The 17,060-nt window shown below is 53.1% G+C and overlaps 5 protein-coding genes across 5 annotated transcripts; 2 read left to right on the top strand and 3 right to left on the bottom strand.

The window, feature by feature from the left end:
- Nucleotides 1-1,391: 1,391 nt before the first annotated feature.
- On the bottom strand, nucleotides 1,392-3,123 carry INS49_005877 (uncharacterized protein; the record flags this gene model as incomplete). Its single annotated transcript, XM_043166654.1, has 3 exons — nucleotides 1,392-2,243; nucleotides 2,708-2,821; nucleotides 2,899-3,123. The coding sequence occupies 3 exons, from the start codon at nucleotides 3,121-3,123 to the stop codon at nucleotides 1,392-1,394; spliced, it is 1,191 nt and encodes a 396-aa protein (XP_043027798.1).
- Nucleotides 3,124-6,214: 3,091 nt separating this feature from the next.
- Nucleotides 6,215-7,500, top strand: INS49_005876 (uncharacterized protein; the record flags this gene model as incomplete). Its single annotated transcript, XM_043166653.1, has 3 exons — nucleotides 6,215-6,302; nucleotides 6,369-6,673; nucleotides 6,736-7,500. The coding sequence occupies 3 exons, from the start codon at nucleotides 6,215-6,217 to the stop codon at nucleotides 7,498-7,500; spliced, it is 1,158 nt and encodes a 385-aa protein (XP_043027797.1).
- Nucleotides 7,501-10,450: 2,950 nt separating this feature from the next.
- Nucleotides 10,451-10,867, bottom strand: INS49_005875 (uncharacterized protein; the record flags this gene model as incomplete). The annotated part of the gene is made up of 2 exons (XM_043166652.1): nucleotides 10,451-10,602; nucleotides 10,726-10,867. 2 exons carry the CDS (start codon nucleotides 10,865-10,867, stop codon nucleotides 10,451-10,453), a joined length of 294 nt encoding a protein of 97 aa, XP_043027796.1.
- Nucleotides 10,868-13,565: 2,698 nt separating this feature from the next.
- INS49_005874 (uncharacterized protein) lies at nucleotides 13,566-14,614 on the top strand (the record flags this gene model as incomplete). The annotated part of the gene is made up of 2 exons (XM_043166651.1): nucleotides 13,566-13,753; nucleotides 13,813-14,614. 2 exons carry the CDS (start codon nucleotides 13,566-13,568, stop codon nucleotides 14,612-14,614), a joined length of 990 nt encoding a protein of 329 aa, XP_043027795.1.
- Nucleotides 14,615-14,661: 47 nt separating this feature from the next.
- INS49_005873 (uncharacterized protein) lies at nucleotides 14,662-15,930 on the bottom strand (the record flags this gene model as incomplete). Its single annotated transcript, XM_043166650.1, has 2 exons — nucleotides 14,662-15,092; nucleotides 15,147-15,930. The coding sequence occupies 2 exons, from the start codon at nucleotides 15,928-15,930 to the stop codon at nucleotides 14,662-14,664; spliced, it is 1,215 nt and encodes a 404-aa protein (XP_043027794.1).
- Nucleotides 15,931-17,060: the final 1,130 nt, after the last annotated feature.

Genomic DNA, 17,060 nt, shown 5'->3' with positions numbered 1-17,060 from the left:
GTTCCCTGTAGAGCAGATACTTTGCAGAGAACCGTCTCTGTGACGCAAACCACCGAGATACCATCTGAATTACTGTAGTTTATCGAGTGGTACCCTTGTGGGTGAGGAAATGGGAGTGGTGCGAGCCTCAACGGCGGTGAAGAAGCCTTAGCAGCCTACTCCAAATTCGAAGGGCTGTATGACTTCGATGCGCCTGCTGCAGCTGCTATCCGCTTCCTTTTCCCAGAGGACGGGCGAAGTTTCAAGTGGAAGACTTTCCAGTACCAACACCTGTGAGACGCTGATAGTTTCAGGGAAAGGTGCTGGCTGCTTCAGCGTGCCCAAGACTACAAACATTGGTGCCGTGATCATGTTCATTTAGAAAACAAGTAAACCCCCAGTCCCTCTCTCGTCACAATTTCATTGTCTCGCTGACGACAGGTGGTGATCTTAGCATGTGGGTATATCTCTCTACCTCTTTCAAACTCTGTTTTATCTTTCGCAATCAATTGTGTGGTTCGGCGGCGACACGAGGCAGGCGGTTGGAGACAGGTTGTCCCGAAGCCTAACGTCAAGAAAGCAACAAGAAGAACAGTAAATCCAGAGCAGATAAGCTAATAGCACCACCACTTTCCGACCTTTAAAACTATCTGGATAACGGATATTCGCACAGAAAGAAATGGATGGTATACAGATACATTACACGCGTAGTACATTCACACCCAACACACCCATACCCAATACACCCACACCTAATTCACACATACCCAAGCCCAATCCACATACCAACTCGTTCTGCAGCCGCTGTGACATACGGCTCTTGGCGGTCGCGACCAACAGGAAAAGTCGCTCCTCAATGAGGCAATACAATGGTCTATCTTGTACCGCATATCACGGTAAAGGGTTTGCGAATCAGAGCTATGGCCATTCAAGAGGGACGGCAGATGTCATGCCTTTGACTTGCGCTTTACTGTAGTGCTGTAAGGATTGCTTGGCTGCGGCCATAACCACAACACCTCGCCTAAAAGCATTTAAATAACTATCAAGGCAACTATTTGTCTGGCTGTTTGCTCAGCCACTACACCAATATCGACACTCTTCTTGCGTTCTGAAAGCATACCATAGGGCTGCTACATTACCTCACGAATAATCGGCGTAATAGGAATAGGGGAACAGCAATAAGGGAACTCGGCTCATCCATCACTGGGACCGTGACATTAGCCTAAGAGCAAAAAGGTTAACGATCATGGATCGCGATGGTCACGGTGGAGAGATACGAACTTCCCTACGAAATGTTTCGCAATTTATGAACACTGGCTCTGTGGCGGCTCCCTGAACATTAGGGGCAGAATCTGTTTCTCGATTATATTAAAGGGTAAATACTTCGAAGGCGAGAGGAGTTGAATCCGTTCTCAACAAATGTACACGAACTCATCATTCTGCTTGTCGGTCAGATCCGCAAACGCGAAATTCCCTACATGGTGCTCATTATCCACCGTAATATCCACATATTTCTCTCTCATCGAGTGATCGTGGAGTGTCGCTGGCTTCTCGTGTGCGAGCCTCCGTTTCTCCTGCGCCCCGTTCAGGAGTACGAGATTGACCACCTGCACAATTACCGCCCAGGAAATTCCAATGTACACGCCGAGCGTAATCTTGAGCGCAGTATCATATCGTGGCGCATCGCTGGACTTGAATAGTAAAGGCCCAAGAGCGATGCCGGTCGACGAAGCAGCGCTGTAGAGGGACAGGGTGATTGACTTCTTGGTCTGGCCCGCTGTATTTGCCATTATCCAGGACAGTATTAGACTGTTGCATCCGAATATGAATGCGAAAAGGTGGTAGCCGATCAGAAGCACTGCGGTATTCGTACTCCCTTGCGGGAGAACAAACAGAATGACGAGCCCTATGATGACCGGTACCAAGGAGCTGCCCAGCGTCAGGGACTTCCATCGGAATTTCACGGCCAACCAGGAGACTCCGAGAATAACAATGTACTGTAGCGCACCGAATGGCATGTTCAGAAGTAGTGTGGTATAGTTGTCGTAACCAAGACGTTTGAGGATCAACGGGCCGAATGTACGAGGGACCTGGGAACCGAGGCTATTTCCGAGTGACATGATGAAAAAGAGACAAGTCTTGACGTCTTTGACTGCCTCTTTGACCTGGCCCCATCGCACCTCTCGTGCGTCGGAGGCTGCTTGGTTGGCTCGCAGCCGTTCGATCGCCATGAATTGTTCGTCTTGTGCGAGGAACGATGCAGTCTGTACATCGTTTTCGAGCTTGCCGTAAACAAATGGAACCGTCAGAATAGTCACCAGGCCAGTCGATAGAAACATACTCAAGTGCAATGTTAGCGACCCCCGCAAGACACAGCTATGTCACTATTGACTCACATTCTCCAAGGAGCTAACTGTGGCGATTGGATTTTCCCGAACCCATACGCGAGCAAAGATGCAATGATTGTTGCCAGACCATTCGTTCCATACCAGGCCGCAATCCGTAATGGCTGTTCTGCTCGACGGTACCATGCTCCGGTCATGATGGCGAAGAGAGGGAGGCAGCCGGCCTCAAATATTCCCAGCGCGGCCCGGGCGGCCATGAGTCCTCCAAAGCTGTGAGCAGCCGATGAGCAAGTTTGTGCAATGCCGCATCCAAGTATCATGGCTGGCAACAAGGTCCTCGGCGGGGATTTTACAATCAGGAACGCGGAAAAAGGCAACGCAACCAACTGTGCGATGAGGGCGATAGTGACCACCCAGTAGAAGCGGTTGCCCATTAGAGCCAGGTCTGCCTGGAGCCCAAGAATCGCACCATGGCCCACGACCATTTTGTCCAGGACCTGTAGGCTAGGTCAGTCACTGCACTCAAGTGTGACCCGGATTCTGGGGATATTACTTGGAGAAAATAGACCCATACCAGGATAACAAGGATCCTCTTGTCGATTCTGCGGCATATCCTACGGCTGTCCTCATTTGTGAGCAGGACTCGGCTCTCCGAGACATGACCTTGATATCGAGGACCCTGAATCCAGGACGATTTCTTCCCCTTGGACTTGTCGGACGCACTCCATACCGAAGTTGTCCAATGTATATCCGAGTTCCCTTGAGCTGCGATTTCGTCTTCCGCCTCTTTCTTTGGCATCTCTTCCCTCCCCCAGGTGTCATCTGGAAGGATTGGTAATGCCATGCAGGAAAGACGGTCGGAGAATTGAGATCATGAAACGATCATGAGATGGACAAGGATAAGTGTCAGGCCAAGAATTCAACGTCGCTCGTAGCCACAGGGCCGAAAGGTTCCGTCTATATCAGGACGTCCTCGCGTGAAGCTTACGCGCGAAGTCTGTGCACGGAAGACCATCCGCTGTCACCGAACGGCAGGCAGCACATGGAGGGCATCATGAGAGCTTAAGCGGTGTCTGTGCAAAGTGACATGGGCGCATTGATAGCCATAGTGTTGGGTGACAATGCGGGGTCAAGAAAGTGAACATTGGTGACCATTTCAATTCGACGATACCGTACATCTTGATTTCAACGCTGCCGGCTCAAATTGCCGATCTTCCGATGCAAACTTGCTCCTTGGAATGTGTTCCAGAAGAAAGAATCTTACAAACTCCGAAAGGTTGCAGAATCATCCAATCCACCTGTAGTGGGTTTGCTCGTAGAATAATAGCTTTCAAAATGCAAGAAAATATTAGTAATGTATGCATCATATGTTGGAGTCTGCGAACACGAACGCCGTGGAGGCAGGGGTCTGAGAGAATTCGCCGCATTGTTCAATAGTTTCGCTGGAAATCAATGAGGTAGGGTGGTATCAAACCCAGTGAGATTCGCGTGTCATCATAACTCAATCTTGTCCAATGCTCGCAGCACCTAGGTTCATCCTAACCACAACGCACAAGCCGTCTTTGCAAACTTAGACAAAGGTCAACACAGGTTGTCATGATTCGGTGCGTGGAGATCCCCAAATCTTTGGCCGTCACTTGTGCTTTGACCCAGCCTAACTGTTGGGATCCTGATGTCGCTGTCGGCACAAGATCTAAACACTTCATCGGCGATTCTTCCAGACTGAGGAATATAGGCCGATCAGTCCATTGATGGCTGTTCTCTGAAGTCATGCTCAGGAGCCTGGTGATAACACTTCATGACCCAAAGCTTTCGAATTTAACGCTGGATGCCTGAATGGAATCTGCCCAGGCCCTCCCTTTCCCACAACGCAAGGCGTTTTACTCGTCGACCATTTTTCTTGGTACTATGATGAGTGTCGCGTAAGTGACGGGAAGGCACCCGGTGTTCTGGGCGTTTCCCGTTGCATCTGTGACAATTGGTCCGGAAACGCTGACAAGCAGAATGGCAGTGTCACTCTTGTCTGCAATCACGTCTCATTTAATAGACCAGGCACATCTGTCAACTCAGATGTTGATCTACACCTGCGCAACAGCCTTCCTACATGGGGGTGTCATTTGCATTGGTTTTTCAGCATGTCGGATTTCCGATATGTCACACAGGCACGGATCTGTATCATCGACGGGGCTTGGTACTTCTCATCAGAAGTGACCACGATTTGGAGAGCTGTCAGTTAAAGTTTGGGCATTGCCAGATCTGAGCTCAGCTGTCACATTCCAATGTGACATCGCGATGGTGCATCTAAATTCGAATGCTCACTGGCAACGCACGGGACTGCGAGAGGGGGCGATGGCAGGGTTGGCCTTGCCGTCTCTGCCACAAGAAGGAAATTGATGCAATCGCACCTCAATATTCAGCCGCTCGAGGCACCCCCTATAGCAGCTACTTACTATTACAGATCTGAACCCTGACCCCTTCGCTGACCTGAGCCTCCTCATCTGCCATCCGTATGGGACTTTGAGGTTCTAGAATTTGTACGCATAGGAATTGTGAGCACAGCGCTGGACAACGAGAAAGAGGCTTGAGCATAATGATATGATTATCTCGTAGCTGCTGGGCTTCAACCGAAGCCGGTGGTCAGACAGTTCCTCAATAACAAAGTACAGAGACAGGAAGCTATGGACTGGCGGCTGGAAATATGGTATGTGACATGGGGTTTTACGAAATAAATCAAGTAGTAAAGAGCGTGAGTTCTACCAAGGGGGCAGGCGAGCCTTTTCACGGCCTCTGAGATGTCGTCGCGGAAGAAACCGCACTAATAAGCGACAGAAAAACGGTACTTTGTTATCAACACATGCCCTCAGCGTGGTCGTAATAGTACATGCGTTCGTCTTATACGGATCATCAAGACAGATCGAATAGCACAGCACAGGCTACCCCGATATCAGCAGTAACTAAGCCATTTGTGGCGCATTCATGGGGCAAAATAGAATGTTATCATATGCATGCTGACTCTGCATTCGCAAGTCTAGATGGAAGATATTGTGATTGTAGCTGCACAATCATCGTGACCAACATGCCATCATTGAGGAGCGAGTGGATCCGTAGCAACCCCGTGATCTTCCTCACATAGAAATCGATCGGACTAAAACAAGGGTGACCCACCAAGGTCCTACAGTTGCCCCGATTGCCCGTTGCGAGTGGCCTGGTAGCCCAGCCACTGCCAAATGCGAGATCGGGAGACCACACGCGGCCCAGCTGGCTCTGCTGGGTTGTGAGCTGTTCGGCAGAATGCATCCTCAGCCACCGATTCGTCCGATTTCACTGGGGCTGTCGTCTCGGGAGGCGCAGTCTTGGCAGGGTCGATTGGATCCCGGCCGCCTCGGGACCTGTTTGAAGCCGTCCCGCCATGCCTGTCCTCAAAGTTTCCCCTGAAAATATGGGCCCTCCCGCCACAAACCGGGTTGTGTACTGCTGAACATCAAGGCAATCTGGCCGAGCTGTTTGAGACTCAGGGGCTCATTTGCTGACAAGTCCTTGTGAGGTCTCCCATATTCCCTGCGATTGCCGCTGTCATCGCCAGTGCCGTGTCCGAGGCGCTGGGTAAGCTGTCTAACTGCGGCATCAAAAGTGGGCCGGCCACCACCGGTTTGGTCGTCATGTCTGCCAGACAATCATTCAAGTTGTTCGATTAATTCGCCGTCTGGAGCTCAACGCGTGGTTTGTTTCGTTTCGTTTGCCTGTTTTCCAAGTGAATGCGTGCATCGGATACCTAAATGCTTTTCGAATCGTGACTCCACCCTCTTTTGCTTCCTGTCTCCTACACTTTCCTTGACTTCCATACTTCCACCACAAGGACACCCTCATACGCCCTCTTTATATCCAGCAAGATGCACTCTGCTTGCCTCATTACCGCTGGTCTCTCCCTGTTGTCCGCAGTAGCGGCGCAGACTTCGACGGAATGCAACCCTACAGAGAGTGAGTCTATGCTCTCCCTGATTAGCACCGACTGACTACAAACAACATGCTAACATGATCAAACAGAGACTTGTGGTGCAGACCAAGGCCTGAGTCAGGCGTCGTACAGCGTCGACTTCACCAAGGGCGCCAGCGACGACTGGAACATCACCTACGGCGCTCTGACCTACGATGACACCAACGGCGCCGTCTACACCATTTCCAAACCGGGTGATGCGCCTACGGTCCAGTCCAACTTCTATGTCTTCTTCGGTGTCGTCTCTGTTGTGATGAAGGCCGCGCCAGGAACCGGAATCGTGTCCTCGGCCATTCTCGAGTCCGACGATCTCGATGAGATCGACTGGGAGTGGCTTGGAGGCACCGCAACCGAGGTGGAGACAAACTACTCGGAAAGGGAAACACATCCACGTACGACCGCGAGACATACGTCCAGATGGCCGACTCCCAGGCCGACTTCCACAACTACACCATCGTGTGGACTAAGGAGAGCACAATCTGGATGATCGACGGCCAGTCCGTCCGCACCCTGGCTTACGCAGACGCCAACGGCGGCTCCAACTACCCGCAGACGCCCATGCGCGTCAAGCTGGGCACCTGGGCCGGAGGCGACCCGAGCAACCCGGAGGGCACGATCCAGTGGGCCGGCGGCGAGACCAACTACGACGACGGCCCCTTCACGGCCTACATCCAGAGCGTCTCCATCACCAACTACAACCCGGCCAACTCGTACACCTACGGCGACCTGACCGGCTCGTACGAGTCCATCGTGCTGGGCGACACCGACGTCAACACCACCACCAGCTCGGGCTCCACCGGGTCCGACTCGTCCGCCGACGACGGCTCGGCTCCCACCTCGCCCGTCGCGGCCTCGAATGCCTCCGGTACCGCGACTGTCCGCCCTTCGGCGACGGGCGGTGCGTCCGGCATTTCGGGCTCGGCCCCGTACAGCAACGGCTCCAGCTCGACCCGGCCTGGCGCATCATCCGCCACAAACGGCACAGGCTCATCGTCACCGACCTCCCCCTCTTCAGGGGGCTCGGATGGCTCGGATGGCTCGTCCAGCTCGTCGTCTTCATCGTCGTCAGCCTCGGGCTCATCTACGGCCGCGGCCGAGGCCAGCGCTGCGAAGCTGACTGCCAGTAAGGCTGGTAGTTCGGTCCTCCTGGGTGTTGTTGGTTGTGCCTTGGCCCTCATCTAGTAAACACAGGAAGTCTTTACTATAGACCGCAACTTGTCGGCGACGGGACTCTGACATCTTCAATTCATGGCTGGGTGGACCTCAGATGCTTTTGGGATCCTTTCAATTTCACTTCACGGCGTTGGGAGCCTTGATACCTCTATAGACGTATGATGAGACCTTTATAAATAAAAGAGCCTCTACAGTATCACGTGCCACCTGCTCGCCTGCCTTCCACACTCTATGCTTCCATGACCACGCAAACACGGTGTGATCATTCACAATTGGGGTCTGAATGCTACAATTTGTTGATTGGATGTATAGAATCATTGTTGCCTCCTCACCTACCGATCAAGGGATGCAGGCCCCCACGTTTTATCTCGACACTCTTGTGCAACACCAGAAACTCAGATGCCTTGTCATAGGGGCGATACCTATGTGAGCCCAGCCGTTGTACATCCCATTACCGTGTCTTCACTCAGTCATCCAGATGTTTTCTTCCACACAAGATCTGTTCTTTATGATCCAGACAAAGGAACAACTGTAACTATGACCAACCAAATCCCACCAGCTGAGAATGACAGTCATATCAGTCCCTCAAGCATTTCACACGAAGCTGAATATCTTGCCTCAAGGCATGCGTTGATTTTCACGATGTTCCCAGCGGTCTCACCGGATACCTCAATATATCTCACTACCACCAGGTCTTCGCCTACACATTATGCTGCTCCCGACTGCGGTGCCGTGCACAGCCTAGATGGGGGGATACAGCTGGTACTTCGCACTTTTCAGGACTGACAAACTCGGGCCGCAAGCTGTCGCAAGAAAGCACTTCTGAAGGCCAATCTTCTATTTGCAGTGCAAAAAGAACAATGTTCCGCTCGTGGTGGCGGGAAATTGTTGCAACCATCTTCAGGACCACGAGCATGGCCTTGGTTCTGCTACTTGTCCTTAAAATCAACAACACGGCGTTAGGGTCTTGGAACTTTCGTGTGGGAACTCTAGAAATCCAGCCGAATACACTCATCTCTGTCTTGACTACCATCGGGCAAACCCTGATGATGTTCCCAGTCACAGCCTGCATCGGCCAGCTGAAGTGGAGATATTTCCGGCGTGCTCGTCACCTTCACCACATGCAGCTGATGGATGACGCTTCTCACGGCCCCTGGGGTTCCCTGTTGCTGCTCTTTCACTTGGCATCCACAAAGGCCGCTACAGCATCCCTCCTTTCCCTGGTGACAATCGTGGCACTGGGCATCGGCCCCAGCGCCCAACAGATCTTGGAATTCAGACCCGCACAAGTACTGCTCAAGAACGCCACGGCTGAGATCGGACTGGCAACTAATGACTCCTCGAAATCATATGTGTCGGGGTTCGGCGGCGGGCGCGCTTATTTCACGACGTCCTATAACTCGGACATATTCAAGCTTCAGTCGAGCGTCATCGACGGGATTGCGGGCTCTGTCTTTGCCCCCAACTCTGTCTGCCCAGGAGATACATGCACCTGGCCAGATTTCACTAGCCTTGGGGTTTGCGGCAGCTACTATAACCTTACGGACAGTATTGAGGCCGACTGCACCGGGGACAGGATTCTACTCAATTGCACATATGAAGTGCCACAAGCGCTGACATCGGTGGGGGCCACAGAAACCGTGACAGTGACCTTTTCTGATCAGACAAGCCCAATGTGCCCCCCCCCCCCAACAACGATTTTCCAGTCAAATTCGTTCGGTATTTTCTACGAGCCCGATTCGGTCGGGATCTTTGCGCTCAAAGTTCCGAACGCGAATGAGCGCCCTACTTACAAGCCTCCGGCGACCGAGGTTTCATTCAGCAAATGGAACTGGTGTGCGAAGACATACAAAAATGCCCCCGCGTCACCAGCGGGTATCACAGGTGGGACAGTCGAGTCCGAGAAGCTAGCCCCGATTGGATTCTTGAGAAATGAGACGGGAGACTCTGGATCCGGCTCAACTATCTGCACGACTCAATCCGGCTTGGAGTTCTACGTCGACAGCAATTCACAGCTTCAGCTATTCGCTTGGCCGGGCTCGCTCCTCGAACGATCTATTCAAGACTATTATCCCCACGCGGGAACGCAGAGGGACAAAGACTCCTTCAATCTCGGATTCTTCCTCCACGCATCAGACCTGAGCGTGGTAACGCAGGACCTGGCCAACACCTTGACGAGCCAGATTCGGAGTGCAGGCCCAGGAGATAATCTCAACGCAACCAGACTGGCAGGGCAGGCATATGTCACAGAGACGTATATTCGTGTCCGGTGGCAGTGGATAGTCGTACCGTTAGCAGAGACGGTGCTTACATGTGGCTTGTTGGCAGTTTCCATTGTGACCACTCGCTCTGAGCTCCTTCTCAAATCGTCGGCGCTTGCTTTTCTATTCCATCCGCTAGAGGCTTGAGGATAGAGAATCTGAAAACGAATGAGATCAACACTTCGAGTAAGCTGGAAGAGGTGTCGAAGACAATGATGGCAAAGCTCGAGACAGGTAAAGATGGCCGTGTCAGGTTTTGTACTGTTTGATCGAAGAATCATTGTCTGCGAATGTTATCTAGCCAGATCTTGTCAGCTTTCTTTGATTTGTCCGGCAGGTTTCTGCTCCATGAAGTTCCCAGCCTGCCGTGACCGATTTATTGCGAGCTTGTCGGGTCCTGGCGTGAGAATGCGCTGAAGTCGAAGGACGCTGTTGAGGAGAACTGAGACTTGCCTTGCGCAGACCTAGAGGTAAGCTAATATAAGAAGCTTATCTGAAAACAGGCACAGGCAAATATCGAAATTGGTGTATAGTTCATCAAATTCTGCAATCGAAAACAACTCAAAAGAGTATGTCTTCATCATGCACATCACAGCATAACATATACTAGGTACAACCCCTCATGGATCTCATCATGTGGTCATTGCAACATCTCTTTCCTGATCCCATCATCCTCCAGAAACGGCCGTGGGAGATATTTAGGCGATGGTGACAGTGTTGTCAGGGCACTTCTTGTTCCACGTGCCGCCAATCAGCTGCCTGCCAGCGGCGTCGCCGCACACGGTGGTGCCGCCGACGACGTTCTCGACGGCGGACTTCAGGTCCTTGTTGGGGCACCAGCAGGCGGTGTCTGTTTCCAATTGTACGTGTTAGCCAATTATCCAGTCCAGGGTCCCAAAAGCCGGCGGGGCCACCAATGAAAGTGTGTGGTGTTTGTGTGCACGAATGGGCTACTGATTGGGTATCAACGAACCTGTCTGGGAGGTGCAGCCGGTGGCCTCGAAGGCGGTAGTGAGCTTGCTCTTGGCGCACTCAGGGAGCAGGGAGAGGGGGTCGTCCTGGGCGATGGCTCCGACGATGGCGACAGAGATGGAGAGGAGGGTCTTGAACTGCATTTTGGCGGTTGGAACTTGAAGGTTTGGTGTCTGGTTGTACTGGTGGTGATGTTGTTGTTTGTTAGGTTGATTGAGTAGATGAGTGAATGTGCTGATGGATGAGCCAGAGAAATGATGGATGTGGTCGAGAGTGTGAGCTCATTATATATAGTTTTCATGTTCACCTTCTCTCGAACTCCCGTCCCTCTAAAATGCCAACTTTGGTTGATAGACTTGGCCCCCATCCCCACAAGGAGAGGGATGCTTTCGAAATCCACTCCAGGAAGCCCCGTGTGGTGGTGCTTGATCGTCGTGCAAGTGCGTAAACCCTACCCACGTACCGCGCAGGTATTCTGATGGGTCCAGATGCCAGCGGCCCCATCATGACGACGCCGCGAGATGAACCACCCCCTGGGGACCACCGACTGCCGAAGAGGACCCTGGCCACCCTTTCCCACCACAGTGAACTGACAAGCCGACAAGCGAATCTGGAGTGATTGATTAATTGGCATCTGCAGGTAGCCTTATCTGTATCCAAAGTCTATTCCGATGGGTCGCAACCCGAACCTTCAATTACAACCTACACGATGACACACACACACATTATCACCCATTCATAAGTGCACATTCTTGCCGCATAGCTAGTTCGACTTGCCTTGGCTTGAGATGCAACAAGTGTAAATGTGAGGACATTGAGGATAGCATCAACTATTACGGAACCCTAACCTCGTCTAACTCGCCGTTTACCAGCCTTTCCCCACACCATGCGTCGCAATCTATCTCAGGGTCTAGATTCACCGGGAGCCACCTCCTGAGGGAACCCGTCGATAATCAGGGGCGGAACTTAAAAACTGCCCGCGAGATCCAGGGCGCTCCCTCCGAAGAACCCCATCGTGCCTGTGCCATCAACAGCTCATCCCTGCTGATAATGCTCTGGAAAGCCTGCACGTGCGGGTATCAAGGCCCTCCTGCGGGCCGTGGGCGGTGTAGCGAGGGACACTGCTCAGAGAATGAGATGGTCCGTGTAGGCGTTCAATTCCCACTTGACCTGGTTTTCAATTGCGTAACCACGTCGACCACATGTACCGGGGTTCAATGGAGTGGGAATTTGGACTCTGGCATGTTTGTACAGCAAGTGCCTCGAGCGTGGCATATGAGTGGGTCGCGGGTACGGGGAGTTTCCGGGAGCAGTCATTGAGGGCTTCGCCGACGTCAATCAAAGACTCCAGTCTTGTTGAGAAACATGATCAACGATGCCATTACAATGGGACTCCCCAATGTCAGCTGATCCGTCCAGGAATGCCGGTGTCGAGTGTTGATCTTACCAACTGAGTCACGCCAGGGACATCCATGAGTCTCTTTTTCCAGCGACAGCAGTGAAAAGGGGTTGAATAGTCAAGTTCCACTTCTTGCTGGCTGGCATCTGAAGGGAAGGGCCAATTTGTCTTGGTACATCCAGGACTTTCGAATTCTCACCGACATCATACAATGCTTAGTTATCAGTAATGGCTCTGGCAGGAGGGGAACCCAGGGGTTATTCCAGTAGAGAAGAACGGACGCACCCACACCTCATATCGTCCATGCAGCCAAAGATTCCAACTCTCCCCTTCAGGTCGTCGTAAAATGTTGAGCTGGACATAGGATAGCCCTGAATAAGATGCCCTCTTTCTCTGAAGCTCTTCTTGCCCTTGCTCTTTCTCTCTAATGTAAGCCTTCTCCTGGTCTGATACTGGCTCCTAGAAAGTGTTTTAAGTTTGACAGCCGCTACAGAGGAAAATGGATGTACCTATACCTCCGAGTATGGGTTCACACTTATGCCCAGAGACTCCAGCTGTGCTGTGGCAGTTTGTGGGATCAGCAGCTTTGCTAGATTGAGACAACGACCAATAATCCTGTCACTTGGGTGAAAGATTGTTCTGGATCGTGTTGATAGGGCTGGAGATTGGCGATTTGAGAGCCCAGGATGGAAAATTTGACCTAGAAGGTCTTGTTTGTAAGTGCAAAGATCCGTCTTCGCAGTCGTCAAAGCTGAGACACCTAGTTGCCGCTCCCGGTGTTGAAGCGACATCGTGCTCGGCAGAACCACATCAACTTCATCGCTGCAAGACACTTGCAGATTGCCTGCATGTCTCTCACCAACACGACAGATGTTCATGGCGGCCGGCAGCAAGGCCCCCGACTTGACCGATCATGTGAACACCGAAATGAAAGATGAAATATGAGCTCTCATCACAAGACCTCAATTACTTCCAGCAGGTGATGCAGATCCTCGTTGCTGTGCTAGAGCATCGAGGAGGCTACACTCACACTGAGGACCGGGATGTCGTGCAGCCGCTGCACAAGGCAGCTGAGGCCGAAGTGTGGTGACAGGGTTGCCCCTGGCTGGACTCACGGCAAAATCCTCGGCTGCCAAGCTGGGCATGGCGCGACATTCGGACCTCGCAACCTACACTCGCCTACACATCTCATGTTGAAAGACACGTGAATCTTACGCGGCCAGAGTTACTTCCTCTTTCTCTCGAGATGAGAACAGAGATATCGTTGCTCCTTGGATGAGAGAGGCGTGTCCTCGAACCTAATGGCGCGTGCCTCGCCCAGAGAGGATGGCGCGGGGCGTGAAGCACCGACGAGCCCAATGGAAGCGCCACCCGCAAAGCCCATAGAGGGGGGCCGGCTGGCAGTCTGGATACCAAGAGCAGCTACTATAGGGTGCATGGGTATGGCTTACTGGCTTGCCTCCCGCAATGAGGGCCTACGAGGAGTGCACGCGTTGGTGTTCCCCTTCTTCGGTGACGATGTAACCAGTCGCTCGCAGGCGACGTACCTTGTCTCCAACCTGATATCGCCCGTCTTGATCTGGACGGTCGAGGCAAACCGCGAGGGTACCTCGATGGCCAAGCTGGCATTGTGAGTGTGTTATGAAGGGTGTCAAGGGCGCATTTGCTGACATGGGTCATCTTCGTCAGGCAATCGCTCGCCGGAGCAGCTGTGCAGATCAGTGGCATTGAAAGAATTGCACCAATGTATTATCTCTTCAGCATGGCTACTTGGGGCTCTGGATCTTCCGTAGAAGGTCAAAATATCCCCCCAGAAGTGGCCAAGGCCGTTCTGCCAGCAACCCTACTTGGCTACGTTCTCCCGGCCGCTCTCACCAGCCTTGTGCCATTGACAGCGACTGGAGTATCCCAGTCCCATTTCAACATTCAGTCCTCCGTGGTCTACTCCTTTTTCTTAGCCCCAGTAACGGTGCCGGTTTTGACGACACTGATATCAAGGGTACTGTCTTATGTTCACCGCAAGGTTGACCTGGTTGGACAGGTGGACAAGGCAACGCCTGAGGCGAGAAGATCATCTCAGAGTCGGGACAGCGTCGACGTCCTACGCTCCTTGAGACTGGCCTATGCCGTGTCATTCGCCATTCAAGCTGTGCAGCACATTTATACCATTACGCGCAATGTCATCCAGACACCGGGAGGCCGGCGGTCTCTTAGTGCTGCTGTGGGCAGCCTGTTGACTTATCCAATGGTTCCGGGACAGAAGTATTCCAGTCTCTCCCTCTATGCAAACGCCACTCTGAGCTTCTGCCTGTACACAGTGATGGATCTTCGCAGGCGCGGCATGGTAACGAAGACAGACACAAGGAAATTGTCGATCGGGGTTCTGGCCGGGCAGGTACTATTTGGGCCGGGGGCTACGTATGCTGGGCTGTGGTGGTGGCGGGAGGGCGTGTTGGCTAAAAATGCCACATGGGGCATGAGGTCCATTTGAACCTTTTACCAGTCATTCGGATTACCTCGTCCCAATATATCGCCTGGCTACGCAACCTGTTGGCCCGTCTGGTCTCCCTCGCCTTCTGGTGCCCTGGTGTCACTCGCACCAGCGTCAAACGCCGCATCAGGCGGAGCGTTCAACAGTGCTCCTCGGTCTACCCTCCTCCTCCAGGGTCGGTACACTATCACCGAGCCCAAACCGACAATGAGGAACAGCCCACAGATACTGCCACCAATAATTTCGAAGTTGTCTCCGACGGCCCCGACACCGTCCCAGAAGCTGCCTTCCGGCTCAGCAACGTTCAGCACCAGCGTCAGAACCTGAATGACTCCAATGAAGGCCGAAACGACAATGGTGATCCCTGTGAGAACAATCGAGTAATACAGGATCGCGATATGGTCCCTTGAGAAGGCCTTGGAGGTATACAGGGCCATCATCAGAGCTCCGTCTGTCGTGTCGAGGAGACACATGCCAGCTGAGAACAGGATTAGAAGCTGCGATGCAGTGACGAGGAGCCATATACACTCACCAGTAAACAGGACCGGGAACACCAAGATCAGCCACAAGCTTGTGCCAGCGGCCCCTTGGATGCTGGCAATCCCAAGTATGGCGATCTCAGAGCTGGTATCAAAGCCCAGACCAAACATGACGCCAAGGGGGTACATCTTCCACGGGCGGTCCACAATGCGGAATAGCTTCCGGAAGACGTTCGACAGGAAGCCGACGCCCTCGAGCGACAGCTGCGCGGCCGCGGTGTCCTCCTCCCCCGGGCCCTGCGCCTCCTCGCCGTCCCGGATCTGCCGGCGCTGGCCCTCAAGGAGCGTCCTGAGCCTCTTGACCAGACGGAATAGGACCCAGGCGTTGCCGGCGCAGAGGATGAGCAGGAATGCGGCGCTGACGCTGGTGCCCACGATGTTGCCGACTCTTTGGAAGCCGTCGAAGCGGTCCCTCAGTGCGCCGCTCGTGGCGGCGACGACCACGCAGGTGATGATCACGATGGTTGAATGGCCCAGGCTAAACCATGTGCCGACGCTCACGGGACGCTGGCCGGCCGCGATGAGGCGGCGGGTCATGAGGTCGATGGCGCTGATGTGGTCGGCATCGAGGGCATGGCGCAGACCGAGGGTGTATGATAGGACGGCAGAGGAGATGAGCACCGGGTAGAAGTGCAGGATGATACCGATGACCACCCATACGATGATGTTCACGGAAATCAGGAGCAGAATCTGCCATACCACGGCCGGAGGAAGAGCACGGAGGGGCTTCGGCAGAGGCAGGTGGATGTCCGGCCGGGACAGGGCGAAGCGGGGCATGGCGGGCCGGTATCCGCGGGCGGGCGTCCGGGGTGTTTCCGACCCTGAAAGAATTTGGTCCAGGCAGAGGGAGGTTAATCAAATATGGGATGAAACAGGATGAATTGAAATGTGCACGGAGACCGGGCTCTGGGATTAACTCCGGCCTCTATATGACGGGGTTCGTTGAAATATGCACGGGAAAAGCCCTCAAGCTGGCGTTATCGGAGGCACACACAATTTTTCCAACGTTTGCTGGTGACCATGTGCGAGTGAGGGGTTCTGCATCCAACATTCTGCCGCTGATAAGCCTACTAGTACTCCCACGCCTTACGTGACCGACTGACTAACTCATAACCGAGGGCCATCATGTGTGGAGAGCTGCCTGCAGGCGTTAATCAGATTACACGATTTTCAACAAGAGCCAGCCGCCAATCTAGTCTCGAGAGTAAATCGTCCCGTAGAGCGGCCGTAGAGCGGCCTCTGTTCTTAAAAGATCTCCACGACATTGTGATATTTCAGGGATGGAAATGCACAGCAAAACCCGGCAGGCCATTCCATCCCCACCCCACTGCATTGCAGCCAACCAACACCAGGTGACGCTCAGTGTTCAGTGGACTGGAAACAGCTTAGTTCTGTCACTTGTACGGGATTAATATCAACTACTCACCGTCGTATATCCCAGGCACTGTAGGTGCCCCGTTTCACGGTGCTCACCTGACTCCCGTGTCCCTTCATAACGGCAGTCATCCTCCGAATCATATTCAGCCGCTGTCTTAGCGCTGAGCCAGCTTCAGACCCCTGGACCTCTCCAAACAACATCCCTGGAGAGCCATCAAGGCGCCAGATTAACACGGCTGTCATTTGTCGATCGCTGCGGCAGATCAGCCGAAGCCCTCGACCTGCAGGCTTGATCATGAAGCCGTTAGCGACGAAGACAGCGCATTCAGCAAATACTGGCCGTCTTAACGTTTCGGCATAAAGATTTTACTCATGAGCACCAATTCGAGAGGCCACAAGGGAAGATTTCCCTTGCGACAGAGTGAGACACAAAGGGCCTCCTCGAATGACACTGCCCTTGGCCCGGGTCAATCACAGGGATTACTCCATATTGTTTGCTTGAAACGCCCATACCCAGACACTCGTTCTTC

Source organism: Diaporthe citri (genome assembly GCF_014595645.1).
Source record: "Diaporthe citri strain NFHF-8-4 chromosome Unknown scaffold_2, whole genome shotgun sequence".
In the NCBI taxonomy this organism is placed as follows: domain Eukaryota; kingdom Fungi; phylum Ascomycota; class Sordariomycetes; order Diaporthales; family Diaporthaceae; genus Diaporthe; species Diaporthe citri.
This window is presented reverse-complemented; position numbering and strand designations above follow the sequence as displayed.